Source organism: Tarenaya hassleriana, unplaced genomic scaffold (assembly GCF_000463585.1).
Source record: "Tarenaya hassleriana unplaced genomic scaffold, ASM46358v1 Cleome25, whole genome shotgun sequence".
NCBI classification, from domain to species: domain Eukaryota; kingdom Viridiplantae; phylum Streptophyta; class Magnoliopsida; order Brassicales; family Cleomaceae; genus Tarenaya; species Tarenaya hassleriana.
The window spans coordinates 1487960-1506168 of NW_010965775.1; the positions used below are offsets into that span (position 1 = coordinate 1487960).

General features: G+C 35.9%; 3 protein-coding genes and 1 non-coding gene across 8 annotated transcripts; 2 read left to right on the forward strand and 2 right to left on the reverse strand.

Annotated features, from left to right (window-relative positions):
* Positions 1 to 89: 89 nt before the first annotated feature.
* Positions 90 to 3966, reverse strand: LOC104816445 (protein BTR1-like). 3 transcript variants are annotated; one of them, XM_010545281.2, is made up of 9 exons: positions 3804 to 3966; positions 3588 to 3677; positions 2590 to 2828; positions 2401 to 2507; positions 1839 to 2032; positions 1084 to 1208; positions 812 to 907; positions 652 to 713; positions 90 to 505 (listed from the first exon to the last, which is right to left on the reverse strand). In XM_010545281.2, the coding sequence occupies exons 2-9, from the start codon at positions 3670 to 3672 to the stop codon at positions 400 to 402; spliced, it is 1014 nt and encodes a 337-aa protein (XP_010543583.1). In that variant the 5' UTR covers positions 3673 to 3677; positions 3804 to 3966; the 3' UTR covers positions 90 to 399. The 3 variants fall into 3 exon arrangements, with proteins under 3 accessions (XP_010543583.1, XP_010543582.1, XP_010543585.1); XM_010545280.2 differs by having other exon boundaries at positions 3588 to 3698; XM_010545283.2 differs by having other exon boundaries at positions 1084 to 1145; positions 3588 to 3698; positions 3804 to 3965.
* Positions 3967 to 4664: 698 nt separating this feature from the next.
* On the forward strand, positions 4665 to 4737 carry TRNAA-AGC. The gene has a single exon. It is a non-coding gene; the product is annotated as a tRNA-Ala (tRNA).
* Positions 4738 to 10872: 6135 nt separating this feature from the next.
* LOC104816446 lies at positions 10873 to 16421 on the forward strand. 3 transcript variants are annotated; one of them, XM_010545286.2, is made up of 9 exons: positions 10873 to 11099; positions 11268 to 11433; positions 11558 to 12799; positions 13059 to 13177; positions 13536 to 14060; positions 14926 to 15163; positions 15544 to 15709; positions 15784 to 15886; positions 15988 to 16159. In XM_010545286.2, the coding sequence occupies exons 3-9, from the start codon at positions 11618 to 11620 to the stop codon at positions 16103 to 16105; spliced, it is 2451 nt and encodes an 816-aa protein (XP_010543588.1). In that variant the 5' UTR covers positions 10873 to 11099; positions 11268 to 11433; positions 11558 to 11617; the 3' UTR covers positions 16106 to 16159. The 3 variants fall into 3 exon arrangements, with proteins under 3 accessions (XP_010543588.1, XP_010543586.1, XP_010543587.1); XM_010545284.2 differs by having other exon boundaries at positions 10874 to 11099; positions 14851 to 15163; positions 15988 to 16421; XM_010545285.2 differs by lacking the exon at positions 11268 to 11433 and having other exon boundaries at positions 10874 to 11099; positions 11610 to 12799; positions 14851 to 15163.
* Positions 16422 to 16633: 212 nt separating this feature from the next.
* LOC104816447 (non-symbiotic hemoglobin 2) lies at positions 16634 to 18137 on the reverse strand. The gene is made up of 4 exons (XM_010545287.2): positions 17970 to 18137; positions 17751 to 17865; positions 17065 to 17181; positions 16634 to 16988 (listed from the first exon to the last, which is right to left on the reverse strand). The coding sequence occupies exons 1-4, from the start codon at positions 18134 to 18136 to the stop codon at positions 16851 to 16853; spliced, it is 537 nt and encodes a 178-aa protein (XP_010543589.1). The 5' UTR covers position 18137; the 3' UTR covers positions 16634 to 16850.
* Between the last annotated feature and the right edge of the window lie 72 nt (positions 18138 to 18209).

Below are 18209 nucleotides of genomic sequence, written 5' to 3' on the forward strand. Positions count from 1 at the left end.
CTAGCTTCTAGAAATATACTCGTGGTGACATTGGAATATTTTAAACATGAACGTTCATAAGGACAAATCGTAACTGAGTCTACTTCAAATGTTACAACAAAAATACCAAAACTTGGAATAGATATGCAGTAATTATTAAAAAATAAAATAACTGCTCCCACAACAATGCCTTCTCTCTCTACGACGACAGGACAAAGGACAGAACACAACATACCTTATACAGTCAGCAGTGAAGAAGAAAAGGCAACCAGAAGCAGAACATAACTAAAAATAAAGAACCACGGTTCCTAAGAAAAGCTTTAGCTCTCTGCCTCATCAAAGATTTTCCCGATCTGTAAGGAATGCCAATCAAACGAATTCCTCGTGAGAAAGAACGAGTAGGATGGACATATAAACCGATTAATCGGAGGAGACCTCCGCCCTCTCGGAGGCCGAAGCAACTTTCTGTTTGATCATGGACTCGGCTTGATGAATAGCTCTCTGTGAGCCTGTGATCGTCACTTTCCTGTCCAGAAAACCGATACCCACATCATAAACCCTTTGCTCTCATGCTTCAATTTTTTTTTTTTTTTTTTTTTTTTTTGTGAATTGTTATGCCAAAGATTTCACCTTTCAGTTGTTCTTTGTGAATTGTTATGCCAAAGATTTCACCTTTCAGTTGTTCCAGAAATGAAATCGCCTCTATCTGATATTTTTATCCTGGCACCACTCATCTGCATTATTAACAAGGATTTCTCGGGTTGAGCATTGCGATTTGCGAGCAAAAAACAGGATTGAAAAAGTTTTAATGGCTGGACATTCTTGAACGAACCTGAGTGATTTCCATGATATTCCTTCCTCCACGACCAAGGACCAAGCCTATATGCTCATCCGAAACACCTATTGTCACCGAGTTGCTAGCATCTTCCTACACAATACAGAAAAAAAAAACCGCTTGCCTAAGATGTTTCGGACATAAGATGTTGCAAGAGCCTTCTCGTAATGTTCCTAGCAATGAATGGGGATAGCTTTTGCAAAAAAAAAAAGGCGACATTATTATAAATATCATGCAGGAAACAGAGATTGTAAGAAGAGTGATGATACCTTGTGATTTTGAAATTTGCCTCCAGTACCGTTGGGCGCATAATTAATCGAGTTGTATCCCGCTGTAGCAACAGAAGGAAGCACATACCCGTATGGATGGCCATGAAAACCAGAGTAGAAAAGACCTAAAATTTTGAGTTAATGGGACCTTACAAAGAATTAATCTTAGCAACAAACACCATTATACAACCAAAATGATCAGAAAACCTACAGGTAACAAAGAACAGAAATGCCATTAATGTCTTAGAGAACAATCGAATCCAAACTCACTAAAAAGTATCATTCCTTGAATCTTAAACTAGTTAAGGATATGGTCCAAAGTCTAGGATGTCGGTATTTAGCCCCTTAAATAACTTTTACCTCAAATTAAAAATTTGCTCTTTCAGTATTTCGCTTGAATTCTCATTCCAACTTGTCTACTTTCATCTTTTCTTCACCCAAAAGATAAGATACACAAAAACACGGGTGGTGATTAAGCTAAAATAAATTAGAGCCTTGTCTTTTCTTACGGAACTGTGATTTATGTTTTTCGGGTATTCAGTATCGCTCCTTACACGTTCCACCTAGAAATATGCAATACCTTACAGAAGCATAAATGTTTCCTACATTTCTTTCTCGAAATGCATAACCGCTATCCAATGAATTAACTTTGTACTTAAATAGACTATCAAAGAGATAAAGAACATGACAGCACATCAAAGGAACTACACGGAGAAACACGTAATCTGCAAATAAGTTAAGCTAAGTAGATATACCTGCATATGAATAAGGGGTATGCACATTCTGAGAGTAATGTGCATCTTCAGTAAGTTTAGACAAAATCATATCAACTGCCCGCAACTGTTCCTCCAGAGTTCCGGATAGTGCCACAAGCCTATCACTCAACCCGTAGTAAGTATTGTCCAGAGGAGATATCTTAATAATAGCTTTGGAGTCTTCAATAAAGGACCTACCGCCAAGACAAGAAAAGGTATTAAGACAACATTCCAAGGAACACTTAGAAGACCCAATGTCATATTCCAGCATTTAAGACAAATATCCATTGATTTAACCATAAACTGAAGTGACCTCTAATACCCAAAAAAATCTATCATTTGATAGAAAATAATTTGCTATCAGAACAAGATATGAACTTCAAGGAAGGGAACTCCATGGTTGCTCTGTATATGAAACATGATTAAACAAATTCTAGATATTAATTGGAGATTCAATAACCTATACCTATAGGAAATGATTTGAAGAAAAAAAGATTAAGGAAGCTACTCAGAATCCTGTAACCATGGAACCAGCTGTGACGAAAATGGAGGAGAAACTTACTTGATGGTGGCCCCTCCTTTTCCAATGATGCTTCCACATGAGCTGTTCGGAACCACGAGTCTTATCCTTCTCCTAGGCTCAGCATCACTACCATCTTCAGCATGAAACTAACCGAAAAAAGAAAATCAAAACCGAGAATATGATAAAACCAAGTACATGCATGAAAATCCAACTCACAAAGAAGATTACCTCACTGTTCAGTTTATCGAGAATAAGTTCCAGAGCATTGATAACTTCTTTAATTGTTCCGGATATCAAAATAATCCTGTCGGTAGTTCCAGGGAAAAACTCTTGATTGCGTGAGAGCTGGATTCGAGCCCCCGACTTAGCCTGGAAATCAGTGATTGTCGAGCCACCTTTCCCGATGACAGAACCAGCTGCTGCATTGGATACAAGGAAACGAAGGTGTGTCGGCTTCTCTGCAGGCTCTGTGAAATGGATAAATATGTTAGGCACTCTTGAGAAACACATCTCCCTATCAATAAAAACACAGTCACTGATACACAAGACAACAGAATCGAAACATGAACTGAAAGAATAATCGTAATAAAGATTCTGAAACAACTCCACTTTATGTTCCAACAAGATGTATAGAGGAGGATGCAGTATTGCGCTAAGGAGACAAAAAGCTTTTTGCATCATACAAATTTCAATCATATCAACTACCACAAATGATACAAAAACCCACCGCGAAAAGTGAGATGTAAATTTTTCATTTTTCATAAACAGATCTTCCTGCCCTAATTCGCTCATTCTCAAAATCATTCCTAAAAGTGAATTCAATTCCTTCCTTGAATTGTCGAAATTATAGAATTTAACCAAATTTGGAAATTTTAGATTGGTGATCAAGATCCTGATCTTGCACAAAACCCAAGATAGATTGTAATTAAAGCACCTCGCAAAATCCGCAAAACAAAACACAAATCTGTCGGATCTCACTTTTTGTAATATTCGATATTGTTTCTCTACTTAATCATCTAGAATTCTCCCGCACTCTTCTCAAACAGAACAATCACCCAGCTACGATCTCAAGTCGTAGAAAATTTCATGGAAATTGATTCACGAAGAGGTCAAATTTTTCCCAACGAACAAATACATCGAAACAAGATGCCAAACATCTGAGCCAGGAAAATGCAATCTCCTCGCTCACCTCGACGTGACGAAGAACAGATCGGATCGGGAAATACCTGTTTCCAAAGGGTTATGCTCTTCCTGGGATCTCTTCGTCACCTCCTCAGGAGAAGCCGCGGCGTACGAATCGGTCGAGTCCATTTCCGCTGAGAAAACTCGGAGAATGTCTGAATCAACCACCAATCGAAATTGACGAACCAGCGAAGCTCAGAGACAGAGAGGGAACATTCGCTCGGAGAAATCTGAGATTGGGAAGATGAATAGCAACTTACCTGGTTCCGCGCAATTCGAAGCTCAGGAAGCCGCCACTTCTGGTTCTCCTCCTCCTCGTGTTCTTCGGCTTTGTCGCCGAGCGGTTTGTGAACTGAAGGTGGTTTCCTCTGGTCTCCTCTCCTGCGCCTATCTATCCATTTGGGCCCGTAATTATATTTTTGTTTTTAATAAATAAAGCCGTGAAGACCGCCTCTTTATTTATTTATATAATACCAAATGTGTATATTTAAATATAAATTCAAAATTACAATATTAGCAAATTACATAACTAGGCCCATGGGCTTCTTTTTATGCCCATTTTCCATCGTAAACCCAAATTGGTTCCTGTTCTTCATCCTTTTACTTTAACTTAACTTGGTGTTTGATGTGGAAATGTTCTGAATTTCAATACAAGTCTAAAGTCATTTAATCAGATACAGATATATATATATATATGATTAGTTAGATTTAAATTATATTAAATTTATAAGTCAATCGATTATATTTGATAACGCACTTGTTATTGAAAACCCTTTTTTAATCTATTTTAAAAATTACGGATGAGGGGATGAATGTACGTGCATGTGTGTTTTATTTTTGAATCCATCATGGTGGGAAGTGGTGACTTGTGTGCTCGTCACCATTCTACCAAGTCAATGTTATACATATATAGTAATAAAACTAATATAGAATGGGTTATGAAAAGAACAAAAATATTAGATGAAGAATAATTAAGAAATGTCCATACATTATGTTTTAACTGTATTTATTCTGAAAATTTTCAATCATTGTACTTTAATTAATCAAAATTTGATTATATTCTATTATTGCTAAAAAAATTTGTATTTATTTCTTTAGTTTCCACACTTCTAAAGAATAAAGGGGATGTAGCTCAGATGGTAGAGCGCTCGCTTAGCATGCGAGAGGTACGGGGATCGATACCCCGCATCTCCACTTTCCTTTTGGTTATTTTTTTTTTAAAAATTCTTTAAGACAAAATTAAAAAACAACATGAGGTTATGGACGGTGGACTTTATCGGCCTGAAAATATATAATGTGCTTCTAATGAATATGGGCCTAAAAACTAAAAAAGCAGGCCCAAATGTAATAATCGGCGTCGTATAGCCTTGTCGTGTATCTTCGATCTAATGTGCGCCGCCGTAAGCTCGTCAAGCAAAATATCCCTATTCTTCTTCTGTAGCTAACTGTACGTACTTACTCATCTTCTCCTCCTTTCTCATTGTTAATGCCACGTCAATAATTTAGAAAAATCTAAAAAAAAATATGATGTGAATGTGACCTATCATTGTGGACATATGAAAGCAAGCAAATAAAATAAGGAAGGAATCGGACCCCACTTTAGCAAAATAAAACCAAACCAATAGCATTCACGTCATTGACTGTTACAATAGCAACTATACAAAAACACAGGCTGAGAGATCTTGAAGATTTTTTCGGTTCTCTTGTCAATCTCTCTTCCTTTTTTCCCCTCACACAACCAATAAATAGACAAAATTGCGTAATATATTGATTTGATTAGATATTTATATTAATTCGTTAAAATATTTTGTAATCTTACAATATTTTGTAACCTGGTTTTGATTTCTTTCTTGAATACACACACTACATCGATCGACCAATTCATAACTAAAAAAACCGTTTCTAATTTAACGAGGTATACAATAGAAGAGGACCATGCAGACCTAGTGATGTCAAAATGAGTCAGGTTCACGAGTTGGCTCGCGGCTGGCTCGTTTTTTTATCGAGCTGTGCTGAAAAAATAAAAGACCAAATAAAAAACGGGCCGAACGAGTAGCTCGCGACGAGCCCGAGCCCATCCGGACTAGCTCGGTCGGGTCGCGGGCCGCGAATTGGACCGAAAAAATAAAAGACCAAATAAAAACGGGCCGAACGAGCCTGCTCGCGACGAGCCCGAGCCCATCCGGGCCGGCTCGCGAGCTGACATTAAAAAAATATTATGGTTTCATACTTTAATTTCTTCACTTCTTCTGTTTATATAGCAAATTAAAATTCATGATATGTTGATGTTGGTGTATATATTTTGTTATATTTTGATGTTGTTGGTGTATTACACTTTTTTATGTTGGTTTGGTTTTGTTAATTTTCCTTGATTTAGATATAGTTTTATGGATTGTTATATTAAATATTTTATGTTATATTGTATGACTTCAAAATATTGTTATGTAGACTTTAAATGATTAATTTTCATGTAATTTTTAAAAAAAAAATCGAATAATTAGATAAAAACGGGATGGCTCGCGAGTCGGTTCGGACCTCGGATAATTTAGTCTGGATCAGAGTTTTTATAGTTCGTAAAAAAACGGACCGAACGGGCTGAGGCAAGACGAGCCGGTCCGAGCCAGCCCGTTTTACATCACTATGCGGACCAAATATATATATATATCGTCCAAATAACGGAAACGTGGTTTTGTTCTCGAAAAGAATGGGGCTCCGAGAGACGAGAAGGGGCAAAAGTGTAATATTAACCTAATGGTGTTGATGATCTTATCTATTATGGCTTCTAGTCTCCGGAGCTTTGCTAAAACCCTAAGCAACGAACAACTATGCACGAGATGCAAGATCTACACCACGTTGCATGGCGACTATTGTTAACTATATTGCATATAATATGTATGTATATATATATACACACATTAATACAAAAAAAAACGTGACAAACAAACAAAAAGAACATAATACAGAAACTATATATTATTCACATGTTATATAGTATATGAGATTTGCAAAACATAACACAGATTATGAAAAGGAATATAGGGTTAGATGCTAGACCTTTACTTTGCAATACATCGACATAAATATTTGTCGACTTTTACATATAATTTTGTTAACAAATATTCACCTGAACTTCCCCATTCTTCTGGAAGATGTATATTTGTAAGGATTCGTATTATCTATTTTTCCATATGCGGACAATATTATGTTACAGGATATAAGATTCGAAATGATAAACTTATTATCCAATCCAAGACTACACTTTTTGTATTCTTCAGAAACAATGAGAAGAAAATTCAGATTTGGATGAATCTTTCGATTAAATGAAATCGGAAAACTTGATATATTATAATGCAAAACTTACATAGATATAATTATATTTTACCAAAAAAACATTATATTGTGATTGTTACGAAATTTAGGGCATAATTAAGACTGGTGTTTTCTCATTTCTTTTTAAAATCGTTTTGTGAAAGGACATGTAAACTTATGGTTTTTATTTTTTAAAATAAAATAAAATAAAATGAATGAAACTGTAGGTAGAGACGCATGTGGGGAAAGCGTACGTTTGTATAATTTTCAGTGAAAGACGTGCGACCTAACACAACCCATAATCCATGCAAGCTTGTATATCGTCCCAATGCATTTGCAAGCTTATTTTTGGACATTTTGCTTATAATATTATATATATATATATATATATATATATATATATATATTTATTTAAACAGACATTTCAATATTTGTCGACTTTTACATATAATTTTGTTAACAAATATTCACCTGAACTTCCCCATTCTTCTGGAAGATGTATATTTGTAAGGATTCGTATTATCTATTTTTCCATATGCGGACAATATTATGTTACAGGATATAAGATTCGAAATGATAAACTTATTATCCAATCCAAGACTACACTTTTTGTATTCTTCAGAAACAATGAGAAGAAAATTCAGATTTGGATGAATCTTTCGATTAAATGAAATCGGAAAACTTGATATATTATAATGCAAAACTTACATAGATATAATTATATTTTACCAAAAAAACATTATATTGTGATTGTTACGAAATTTAGGGCATAATTAAGACTGGTGTTTTCTCATTTCTTTTTAAAATCGTTTTGTGAAAGGACATGTAAACTTATGGTTTTTATTTTTTAAAATAAAATAAAATAAAATGAATGAAACTGTAGGTAGAGACGCATGTGGGGAAAGCGTACGTTTGTATAATTTTCAGTGAAAGACGTGCGACCTAACACAACCCATAATCCATGCAAGCTTGTATATCGTCCCAATGCATTTGCAAGCTTATTTTTGGACATTTTGCTTATAATATTATATATATATATATATATATATATATATATATATATTTATTTAAACCGACATTTCATATTGGAGCAATAAAAGGATAGAGAACCCGACATGTTAAGAATTTTGGTTGGTAAAATTGCCCTCATTCACATAAATCGATCCAATTATAATATATTTATTACTATTTATCCGTAAAATTATAAAGCACTTCTGTTTTCGAAGATCCCGATTTGGTATAATCTAAATAAGATCCGATAAATGTTGATTAATGCTAAATATTTATAAATAAGATGCATTTACTTCTTTCAAATTAAATCCCAACTTTCGTATTATATGTAAATAAAATTCGATACAAATTGAATACTTTTTTTTTGTTTACTATCAGAGATATAGAGATCATGAGATGAGAACCATATACCCCGTAACTAAATTAAAATTAATAAAAAAAATTCAATACTAATTTCAGATATATATTAGTCCAGACAAAACTAAATGAATAACTTTTATTTTTTTCAATAACATATATTATAAGTGTTTGGATAATAATTTTTATCAGTAAAGTATTACTAAATTACATAGGTTTTACAACCGAGGCTATGTGTGTGTATATATATACTCTCTCCATTTCAAATAATTGTTGTTTTAGGTTATTTCATATTTTTTAAGAAAAGAGATAAAAAGTCACATATACCCTTATTTAATTAATGATAAAAATAATGTTATCATTAATAATTTATTAGAATTTAATATGGATAAAATTGGAAACTATTGTAAAAAAAATGTCTTGAAAATGTAGAATGGCAAATATTTTGAAACATGTAAAATAATCTAAAACTACAAATATTTTGAAACGAATGGAGTATTATATAATGTTTTTTTATCTAAATTTTCAACTATTTAATTTCCGAGATCCAAAAACACCATGAACTAGGGGGCGAGGAAGTAGCATTTGGACATACCCACACGTTGTCGGTAGGCCCAACATTTTTCTGCAGAAATCTAAGCTCCGACACGTGCTTATTCCTAAATTCCATTCATATTTCTTTTGATTATTTTAATACTTATATATTATTCATTAATCTTTTCTCTGATACACGACACACGTCTCGACGCGTGGATTCGAAAATCACAAACCTATAGACGTCAAGTATTTCTATATTAGATAATTATGTGTAATTTCAATGAATATTTGCCGACCTAGATATAAAATCCGAACAATTTAAATAATAGAAGTCATAATCATATTATTCTATTTTTGAAACAGAAACTTTATTATGTTTGGCTTGTTTAACGTCTTTATCTTATATTTAGGTTATGTTTATAATTTAACGTCGGTCGACTAATTTAATACAGAAAAATTTCATTTTAGTAATGCCATATTAGGCGTATTTTTTTTATACAAAGACTATTATTATTATTTTTCATTACCAAGGAGAAGAATATTTTTGTGGATCTTTTTTTTTATTAATTAATAAAAACAAATATAAAACAAACAAGACGAGTCAGAGAGTCAACTTGGAAAAGGTAAGACATTTTGGGTCCATTTCATCAGATGAAGCTAAGGTTCATAGCAATCAAACCAAGGAGCCTATATCCATTAAAATCCAATTATTTAATTTATTTTAAGAAGAAGAATAATAATTGATCATTAGTGCTTTAATTGCGTGTATTAAAAAAATCTGACAAAAATAATTGCTTGGATTTTATTAAACTTGCTTTGTTATTCACTTTACGAGAAAGCAACTCCATTGAACATTCCCCCCCAAAATTTTTATATTTCTAAGACTATAATTTTTTTTTATGTATTTAATGTTATATATTTGTGTGTGTGTGTGTGTATTTTTAAATTACTTTATTTTCAAAATTAAAAAGATTACTTCGCGTTGATAATTAAACTGTGGTCATGTGTCACGTTCCAAGTTCTCTCTCTCTCTCTCTCTCTCTCTCTCTATATATATATATATATATATATATTTCATTTTATTTTATTGGAGATGTGAAATGCATATGCAATCTTATTTTGTATTATACCTTTTTATATTAACTTTGTAAAATATTTAAAAACTTTGTATTGTATTGAAGTGCGAGAGGGTAGAAGAATAAGGGATTTAAAATATAATAAATTAGCTTTCATAGGGGGGGAAATTCATCAGTGAGAGATTGAGAACATAAATTGAGGAAAAAACTAACTAATTAAAAAGATGTCATAATTGAGATGAAGAACGTGATACTATACAATATATCAAAAATATGTTTTAGTCACTGTATATTTTTTTTTATAAGATCTAATTATATATATGCATAGTTTTTTTTCTAAGATTTTGAATCAATAATAGAATAAAGTTATTAATATTAGATGGGATTCAATAAAGATTATTATGGTTGCAAATCTCACGATATTTGACAGTTCATCTTTTTTTCATATGACTCTTAATATTATTCGTTTTACAAGAACTAAAATACTGCTATGATACAAATATTTTGGTCACACATATATAAATTGGCATTGGATAATTGGAAGAAGTATTGACATGAACCCTAGAATATTCATTAATTGTCAAATCTTATTTAAATCCATCTACGAAAACAGATAATATATTTTTTTTGTTCGAGTGAGATCGCCACAAAAAGGTATGTGGACCAATTTTATAACAATTCTTACATACTATTATCAATCATGTTTGTCTATGAAATGTTCTTGTTTTACAAATAATAACAATATAATAATAATAATAATAATAATAATAATAATAATTCATTGTTATTAATAAAGGAAAATAAACTCCGCGTAAGCAAGTGAAGTGGAGTGACATAAGATTGACACGTGTCGTTCCGTGCAGTCATGCTCCCTCCCCTTCCTTTAGACTCGCCTGCCCTTTCTCTCTTAAAAAGCAAAAAATTAGGGGAAAAAAAAAGGAAATTAAAAATGATTTCAATTTTAAAATTGTGAGAAAAAGACAATTAAGGAGTGATCATTTTTTTTTATTTTTCTTTTTTATCGATCTAATGGCCATTCCCCCTTCTCTCTAAAATCTTCTGTCTCTCTCTCTCTCTCCCCCTCAGAAAACTCCCCCTCTCTCGCATCATTTATAAATTCCGATCATCGTCTCGTCATCTCCTTCGATCTCTACCCAAATTTTCTGTGTTTGATTATGAATTTTGACCAATTCTTTCCAAGGGAGCTAGGCTTCTTGTTGCACTTTTATTCATTTTGTGTTCGCCATTGACGAAGAGTTTCCAGATGTATGTCTCGCTAATTTGATCATAGTCTTCCTGTTGATTTCTTATTTGGGTTCTTTTTTTTTTTTTTAATCGTGACTTCTGTCGAAAGAATCGGAATTCGTTCCTTTTCGATTTCCGGAAGTGGAATTAGGGTTTGAGTCGTTTGATTTGGCTGATGATTGTTATCAGGTGATATGAATTGGAGAACTTTTGGCTCTGAAATTTTCGAATCGATTTATCAGGACGGATACAGGGCGTTTGTGCATTTAGGGACTGATTCTTGGTTTGTGGAGCAATGATGATTCGATTTTAGATTTTTGAGTTTGATGGGGTTCTTGGGTTGTTCGTCACATGGATTGTATCAGCACCTAACGTCTATGGCGCTCCCTGTATTCATACGACTCTGCTTTTGCATCTCACTCCCGTTTTCTGGGTCTTTTTCATCTCTCTGAAGAAACTTGCTCTCTGCAAGTTGTTAGATTGAAGGAAGAATTGTAGGTGGTAATAAGGAGAGAGAGTTTTTTTTTATAGGTGTGAGGATGACAGATATTCAGCCTCTGCAGCAAAAACCGGAATCTGCGGATGATGCTCGTTCCGAGTTTGAGCGTGGATTGGAGGAGTTCATGCGAGGACACTTGGATGATTGCATGTCTTTCGGGTCGTGCAGCTCGACGCATAACCCAGATGACGATAATGATGAGGATGATCATCAGCTAGTTAGGAGGAGACGGAGGTCCGAACTCGAAGGAGACGATTTGGCTGAATCCTCTAGGAGGCGCCAGTCTCGGCTTCTGAGCCGCTGGGCTGCTCGGCAGGCTCAGGAGATGATTACCACCATTGAGAGGAGGAACCGTGAGTCTGAATTGATTGCCCTTGCGGGTTTACAAACCGTCTCAATGCTTGATTCATCGTTCCTTAGGGAGTCGCAGTCTCCGTCCTCTAGGCGTCAGGGGGCTACTGAGAGGCCTAGCACTCAAGCATCTGCAATCCTGCAGATGTGGAGGGAGCTGGAAGATGAGCATGTGCTGAACCGAGCACGTGGGAGGGTGAGGGAAAGACTAAGGCAGCAAAGAAATTCTGATTCGGATACTAACTTGGTAAGCTTAAATGGGTCAGAGAGTCAGGTGAGTGAAATCAATGGGAGTGTAAGGGACTCGAGTGGGAGCGAGACTGATTATGGTGCATGGTCGAATGATCAGATGGGTGTGCGAAATGAGCGTGGGGATAATAATTCTTCCAGTAGGGAACAGTCTCCTGATCTTGGTGAAGTCGAGAGGGAGAGGGTGAGGCAAATTGTTCGTGGATGGGTGGAGAGTGGTATTAATGATGTTTCATCCAATGTAAGCCAGAGAAATGATAATCGTAGAGCAGAGTGGCTCGGTGATACTGAACGTGAAAGAGTCCGGATTATTAGGGAATGGATGCAAATGGCAAGTCAGCAGAGAGGGACTCGGGCAGGAAGAAGAGAAGATCGGGGATCTCTTGGTGCACAAGTTGATAGGGTTGGTGATGGTGCACAAGGTGACCAGATCCGTGAAGGGCTAGCAGTTGAAAATGAAGAAGGGCAACCAGAGCATATTCGTCGAGACCTCCTGAGGCTACGAGGAAGGCAGGCTGTAATTGATTTGCTCATGAGGATTGAAAGAGAACGGCAGAGGGAACTTCAGGGTTTGTTGGAGCATCGTGCAGTGTCTGATTTCGCTCATCGCAACCGGATTCAGGTCAGATTACCATAAGATAAGATCTGCTTATCTTTCTCATCTCTGTTTTCTCATTGACAACATTTTTAGATTCAGACTATATAGACTGAAGAATTACAAGTTAGGAGCTGTAAAATCAAATTGGGATTGACTAATTTTCTCAATTACCGAAAACTTATGTCTCTGTTTCAAGAAGTGGACTACAAACATCATCTACTATCAGAATGTCAGAGCCTTCAGTCCTTGTACCTCAAATCCTAATGCTGTGTACTTTCTGTAGTCACTTCTTAGAGGAAGATTCTTGCGAAACGAGAGGCCTGTAGATGAAGAGAGAGCTCCTTCCATGGCGGCAAGTGAACTTCTTCAACTAAGAGAACGCCATACGGTTTCTGGCTTACGGTAAAACTTCTTTCCCACTCGTGTTGGATAGGTTAATCGTTTTTTGTTTTGGTATTTGACGAAGTGTAGTGATGGTAAAACTTGTAGAACATGTTAAATCAAAGGATCAGATGTGTTTCATTGCAGATATGTGTATTACGCTAAGATGAGATGAGGATATAAATTTATATTTTTATATCCTTGCATTTCTAAATGTCTCTCTCATGCTCAAAGAAGATCATGTGTAAAATGATTAATGCCATTTTTCATTTTGATCTGTTGGAGGAACTTCCTTTGTTTGATTCTTTTGGTTTGTTAGACATAAGAATTCAGCTTATTTCTGGCTAAATCCTCAACGCTGGTTTTGGTCCTGTGACAGGGTAGGGTTCCGTAACAGGCTGGAAAATATTGTCCGAGGACAAGCTACCAGCAATACTAGTATCACTGATGACGATAACAGCAACAATTCCAGGAATGCTCGAGCTATGGCTAACACAGCTGAGAATGTTCAGCATCTAACCAATGAAAGATTGAGTTCTTATATACAGGGAAACAGTGGTCACCTCTTGCCTGACGAAACAAGCAGGTTGGAAAGCAATCAAGCAAATGCTGATAGAAATTGGGAAGAAGATACCAGTCAAGGACCCACAGAAAGAAACTTGCAAGAAAACTCAGACAATGATTTGCGCCAAGAAGCTGCTGAAAATACAAATGAAGCTCATATGGGCGAAGTCCATGGTGTTTGGCATGATGATGATTCTAGACAAGGTGATGGAAACTGGTCCGAGGCACTGTCTGATGCCCCAAGGAGTCGCCGTGTGGTACCATTGAGAAGATTTAACAGGTTCCATCCACCGGATGATGACAATGTTTACAGCATGGAACTCAGAGAGCTCTTAAGCAGGTAACTATAACTTTCAGACAATGTGCTGACCTTAGTTTAAAAAAGCGCGCCTGGGGCGCGCCTAGGCGGTGGAGGCGCATAAGCGATAAGAAAATCGCCTCCAGACTTGGAGGCGAGGCGAAATACAGGAAGCGGTCCTAGGCGCGCCTTTCAGTGCGCTCTGTACAAGGCGTGAGTCGCGCGCCTCTGAGATATGGGGCGGTGCAATCACAAAAAAATCAAATTTTCTGAAAAAAAAAATGATGAAAATTGAAGAAGGGGAAAACGTGGGCAAGTGTGCTGTGTGAGAGAGCCTTCTTGAGAAAGGCACGTGGAAGAAATAAGTGGCGTCCACTAAGATTATTCTTTTTAAATATATACATATAGATATACTATACAAATTAAATAATAAGATTCATTATATATATATGCATTGGTGATATTTAAAAAGTTAATTTTTTTATCAAAACAAATAATATTTATCTATCATTCTATTTTTAATTTTATTTATATTATTGTAAATTTTGATTATTTATATATAATAAGTATAGTATACTAACTAAATTATATAATCTATGTTGATATAGTTAGTATATAATCTGTACTACCTAAACTATAATATATATATATATTTTGATATAAAAATGATAGGCCCCTCACATACGTGAGGCGTGCGCCTCCGCCTCGCGCCTCGCGCTTCGGTTTTTTTGACCTTTGGCGCCTCGCGACGCCTCGCGCTTTTTTAAACCAAGGTGCTGACAAAAAGGTGGATTGTGTTTACTTAGTGGATTTTTTTTTCTAACTATTGTAGGAGAAGTGTTTCTAATCTACTACGTAGTGATTTCCGTGAAAGTCTGGATCAACTGATACAATCATATGTTGAAAGGAGAGGACGTACTCATGTGGATTGGGATCTTCAAGGGGACCTGCAAGCAGAAAACCCTGATTCCCCAGAACGTGATCAAGCGCAGCAAGGCTTTGGACGGAATGATGACCAGCTTGATGGCATCAATCGTCCGCCACAAGTGCTACCGACCCCACCAGTCCCTCCACCCCGGCCTACATGGCATCAGGATTTACATCACACTAGTTGGCCTCGTCATTCTATGCATCGGTCTGACATGGTAAGCTCTAGAATTATAGGGTTTTTCATTTACTGCATTATTCCAGGTGCTTTAGCTTCTCATATTATACAAAAACCAGTATTTCTTCATTCTGATTATTCTTCTGGGTGCTGAAAGAATCCAAGCATCTAAATGTGCAATGTTATGATGCAAACTTGGGTAGTCATATGATGATTGGCATGATGGTACACAAACTGTCCTCATAGGTTGCCAGTGCAGCATATGCGAATGTGATATTATTTGTCAGTTTGCATTGGTGTCTAAAAAAGCAATTCCTAGCCTGTAACCAACCTATCCAATAACGTATAAGCTACTTTTATTGCTTCAAAGGTTTCTCGATAGTGTAATGATCTTAAGCAATGCTGCTCTTCTTGAGTTAGGAATGGGAAATGATGAATGACCTGAGAGCAGACATGGCAAGACTTCAACAAGGCATGAACCACATGCAGAGAATGCTTGAGGCCTGCATGGATATGCAGTTGGAGCTTCAGCGTTCGGTCAGGCAAGAGGTCTCTGCTGCTTTAAACCGATCTGCTGGTGACAAAGGTATGCATAAACTTGCATGTGTATATGTGTGTGTATATGTATGTATATAACCGTAGTAACTGGTGATGCAACAGGTCTGGGACCGGAAACATCAGAAGATGGGTCGAGATGGAGTCATGTAAGAAAAGGGACTTGCTGTGTCTGCTGCGATAACCACATCGATGCACTCCTGTACAGGTATTTGCTCGAACCCTTTTTGTTTTGCATCTTACAGAAGAGTAAAATTAAAACAATCCCGAAGTCATCTGTGTAACGTATTTTCATCGATGAACCTTCAGGTGTGGGCACATGTGCACTTGTTCAAAATGCGCAAACGAGCTGGTCAGGAGCGGGGGGAAATGCCCTCTGTGTAGAGCTCCGATCGTGGAGGTCGTCCGTGCTTACTCCATTCTGTAAGTCCCAAAACAGAGAAGAGGAAGAAGAAGAAGAAGAAGCAAGAAACAGAATAAGAGAGAGAGAGAGAGAGAGATTTGGAAGAAAAGGACATGGGAAGTGGTTGATGTCTGAAGGAGAAGAAAGTGTCGGATGGGTTTTGGGGTGAGTTGATGACTCTCGATGTCTGTTCATGGCATCTCATGTACCTTCATATTCACTTGTGTATAGTCGGGAGTAAAACCTTATAGAAAATTGCCTTCATTGATTCATTCCCCCATCATGTGTTTCCCATCTTTCTGCACACATTTTGGCTTTACATATAACCTCCTTATATTCCCATGGTTTCTGCAACTGCAATAACTGGTCAACTTCATGACAATGGGCCATTATTGACACATGTAAATGTATCACTTGGGCATGTATCATGTGTGGGACTAATTTCAGAACCAAAAGGTGCATAGATTTGATCTTTTGAGGGGTTTGTAATCAAGTTGAACTTTAAAAACACTCACATACATATAAAATTTGTATTTTATATGAATCATGATGTCTCCAATTGAACAGCAAATTCATTAAAACAGAATCAACACAACATCACAATGACAAAAGAGGAAGGAAGCTTGAGAGAGCAACATAGCAACATACACATCACATGACATGCTTATAGTTATTCATACACATACAAACATGTATATATACACATGTACATGTATATGTATATGTAAATGTAGAAGATGTGGATATGGGACAATGAATGGGCTATGTTTCAAGGGCCGGGTTTCATGTGGGCGACGATGGCAGAAGCCAAGTGGTCATAGGCTAGAGACCAAGCCTCCCTCATCTCCTCCGTGTGTTTGTCTCCGACCCCTTCCTTCACTGTCCTCAGCAATGCCTCCTTCACCACCTGCATTTACATCCAAATCAATATAGAGGTTTATATAAATCAATATGGGAGAATATATATATAAGATATAATAAACCTCAAAGTGAGGAAGGAGAACGCCGTTGCTGAGATGAAGAGAGCCCAGATACTCGAGGGTTGTATCAGCCACAATCACCTCTCCCTTCTCCCTTAGTTGTATTGCCGACTCACATGTCTATTCTCAATTTGCCATCCAAAAAAAAAAAACACCCACACATATATATGAATATATATATATATATATATATATATATATTTCTGGTCTTTAAAAGAACACGCATATGAAAAAAAATCATGATTTTTTTTTTGTTACCTTCAAATAATTGTAAAACTAGTTTTATCTTTTGAAAATCTTTAGTGGATATTCAGACTTTTAATGGTTTTTCAGTTTTATTTTCTATTTGAATTCGATAAATTTAATTTAAAGATATATATTTATAATCAAAAGATCTTACGAAAATTGTGTACATTGTTTCTCCATGAATGGAGACAAAATCTCCAAATACATTTATATAAAAAAAAAAAAAGACTTAAAAGATTCCAAAAGGTGCATATGATAAGGCACATGGCGACCACATACGTTTCCAACATATCACATTCAACGCATTCTTTCGTCACCCCCTAACCATATAACCATAAAGACGATAAAACATTTTATTAGATGATATACATACATATACATACATATACATACGTATAAAGAAGTGAATCTACACACGTATATACGTATACACACATACGTACCATCTTGAAGACTTTAACAGCATGAGCCTTGAGTTTGGGGTTGTTTTGTGGGATTTCATCGGAGTCTCTTAGAAAAGAGAACATGTTCTTTGCTGCCGGTGCTATCTCTAGTATCCTGTTTGTTCTCATATATACACACAGTTACGTACATGTATATGCGTATATATATATGTATTGTATTGTATGTGTGTGTATATATATATATATGTGTGTGCTTACTGTGAGAAGAAGTGAAGGCTGTGTTTGGGAATGTCTTGCTTCAGTATCTCCCATGACTCCTTCACCAGTGCTTCTTGCTTCTCTGTGAAACTTATCTCTCCCATCTCTCTCTCTCTCCCTCTCTCTCTCTCTCTCGATGGAGAGATCAATTTGCCACACACATACATATATACACACACACACATATATATATACTGACACTTCGTTATGCTTTTTGGCTCGTTTGGAAAGGATATTTTT

Excerpts from the sequence above, each read along its gene's own strand:
- LOC104816446 (XM_010545284.2), top strand. The coding sequence starts at position 11,618 with ATGACAGATATTCAGCCTCTGCAGCAAAAACCGGAATCTGCGGATGAT. Across the intron at positions 13,178-13,535 it reads CATACGGTTTCTGGCTTACG|GGTAGGGTTCCGTAACAGGC; the intron begins GTAAAACTTCTT and ends GTCCTGTGACAG. Across the intron at positions 14,061-14,850 it reads CTCAGAGAGCTCTTAAGCAG|GAGAAGTGTTTCTAATCTAC; the intron begins GTAACTATAACT and ends TAACTATTGTAG.
- LOC104816445 (XM_010545281.2), bottom strand. The coding sequence starts at position 3,672 with ATGGACTCGACCGATTCGTACGCCGCGGCTTCTCCTGAGGAGGTGACG. Across the intron at positions 2,508-2,589 it reads TCGATAAACTGAACAGTGAG|TTTCATGCTGAAGATGGTAG; the intron begins GTAATCTTCTTT and ends TTTTTCGGTTAG. Across the intron at positions 714-811 it reads ATATCATGGAAATCACTCAG|ATGAGTGGTGCCAGGATAAA; the intron begins GTTCGTTCAAGA and ends TTAATAATGCAG.
- LOC104816447 (XM_010545287.2), bottom strand. The coding sequence starts at position 18,136 with ATGTATGTGTGTGGCAAATTGATCTCTCCATCGAGAGAGAGAGAGAGA. Across the intron at positions 17,866-17,969 it reads AGCCTTCACTTCTTCTCACA|GATACTAGAGATAGCACCGG; the intron begins GTAAGCACACAC and ends GAGAACAAACAG. Across the intron at positions 16,989-17,064 it reads TTCTCCTTCCTCACTTTGAG|GTGGTGAAGGAGGCATTGCT; the intron begins GTTTATTATATC and ends ATGTAAATGCAG.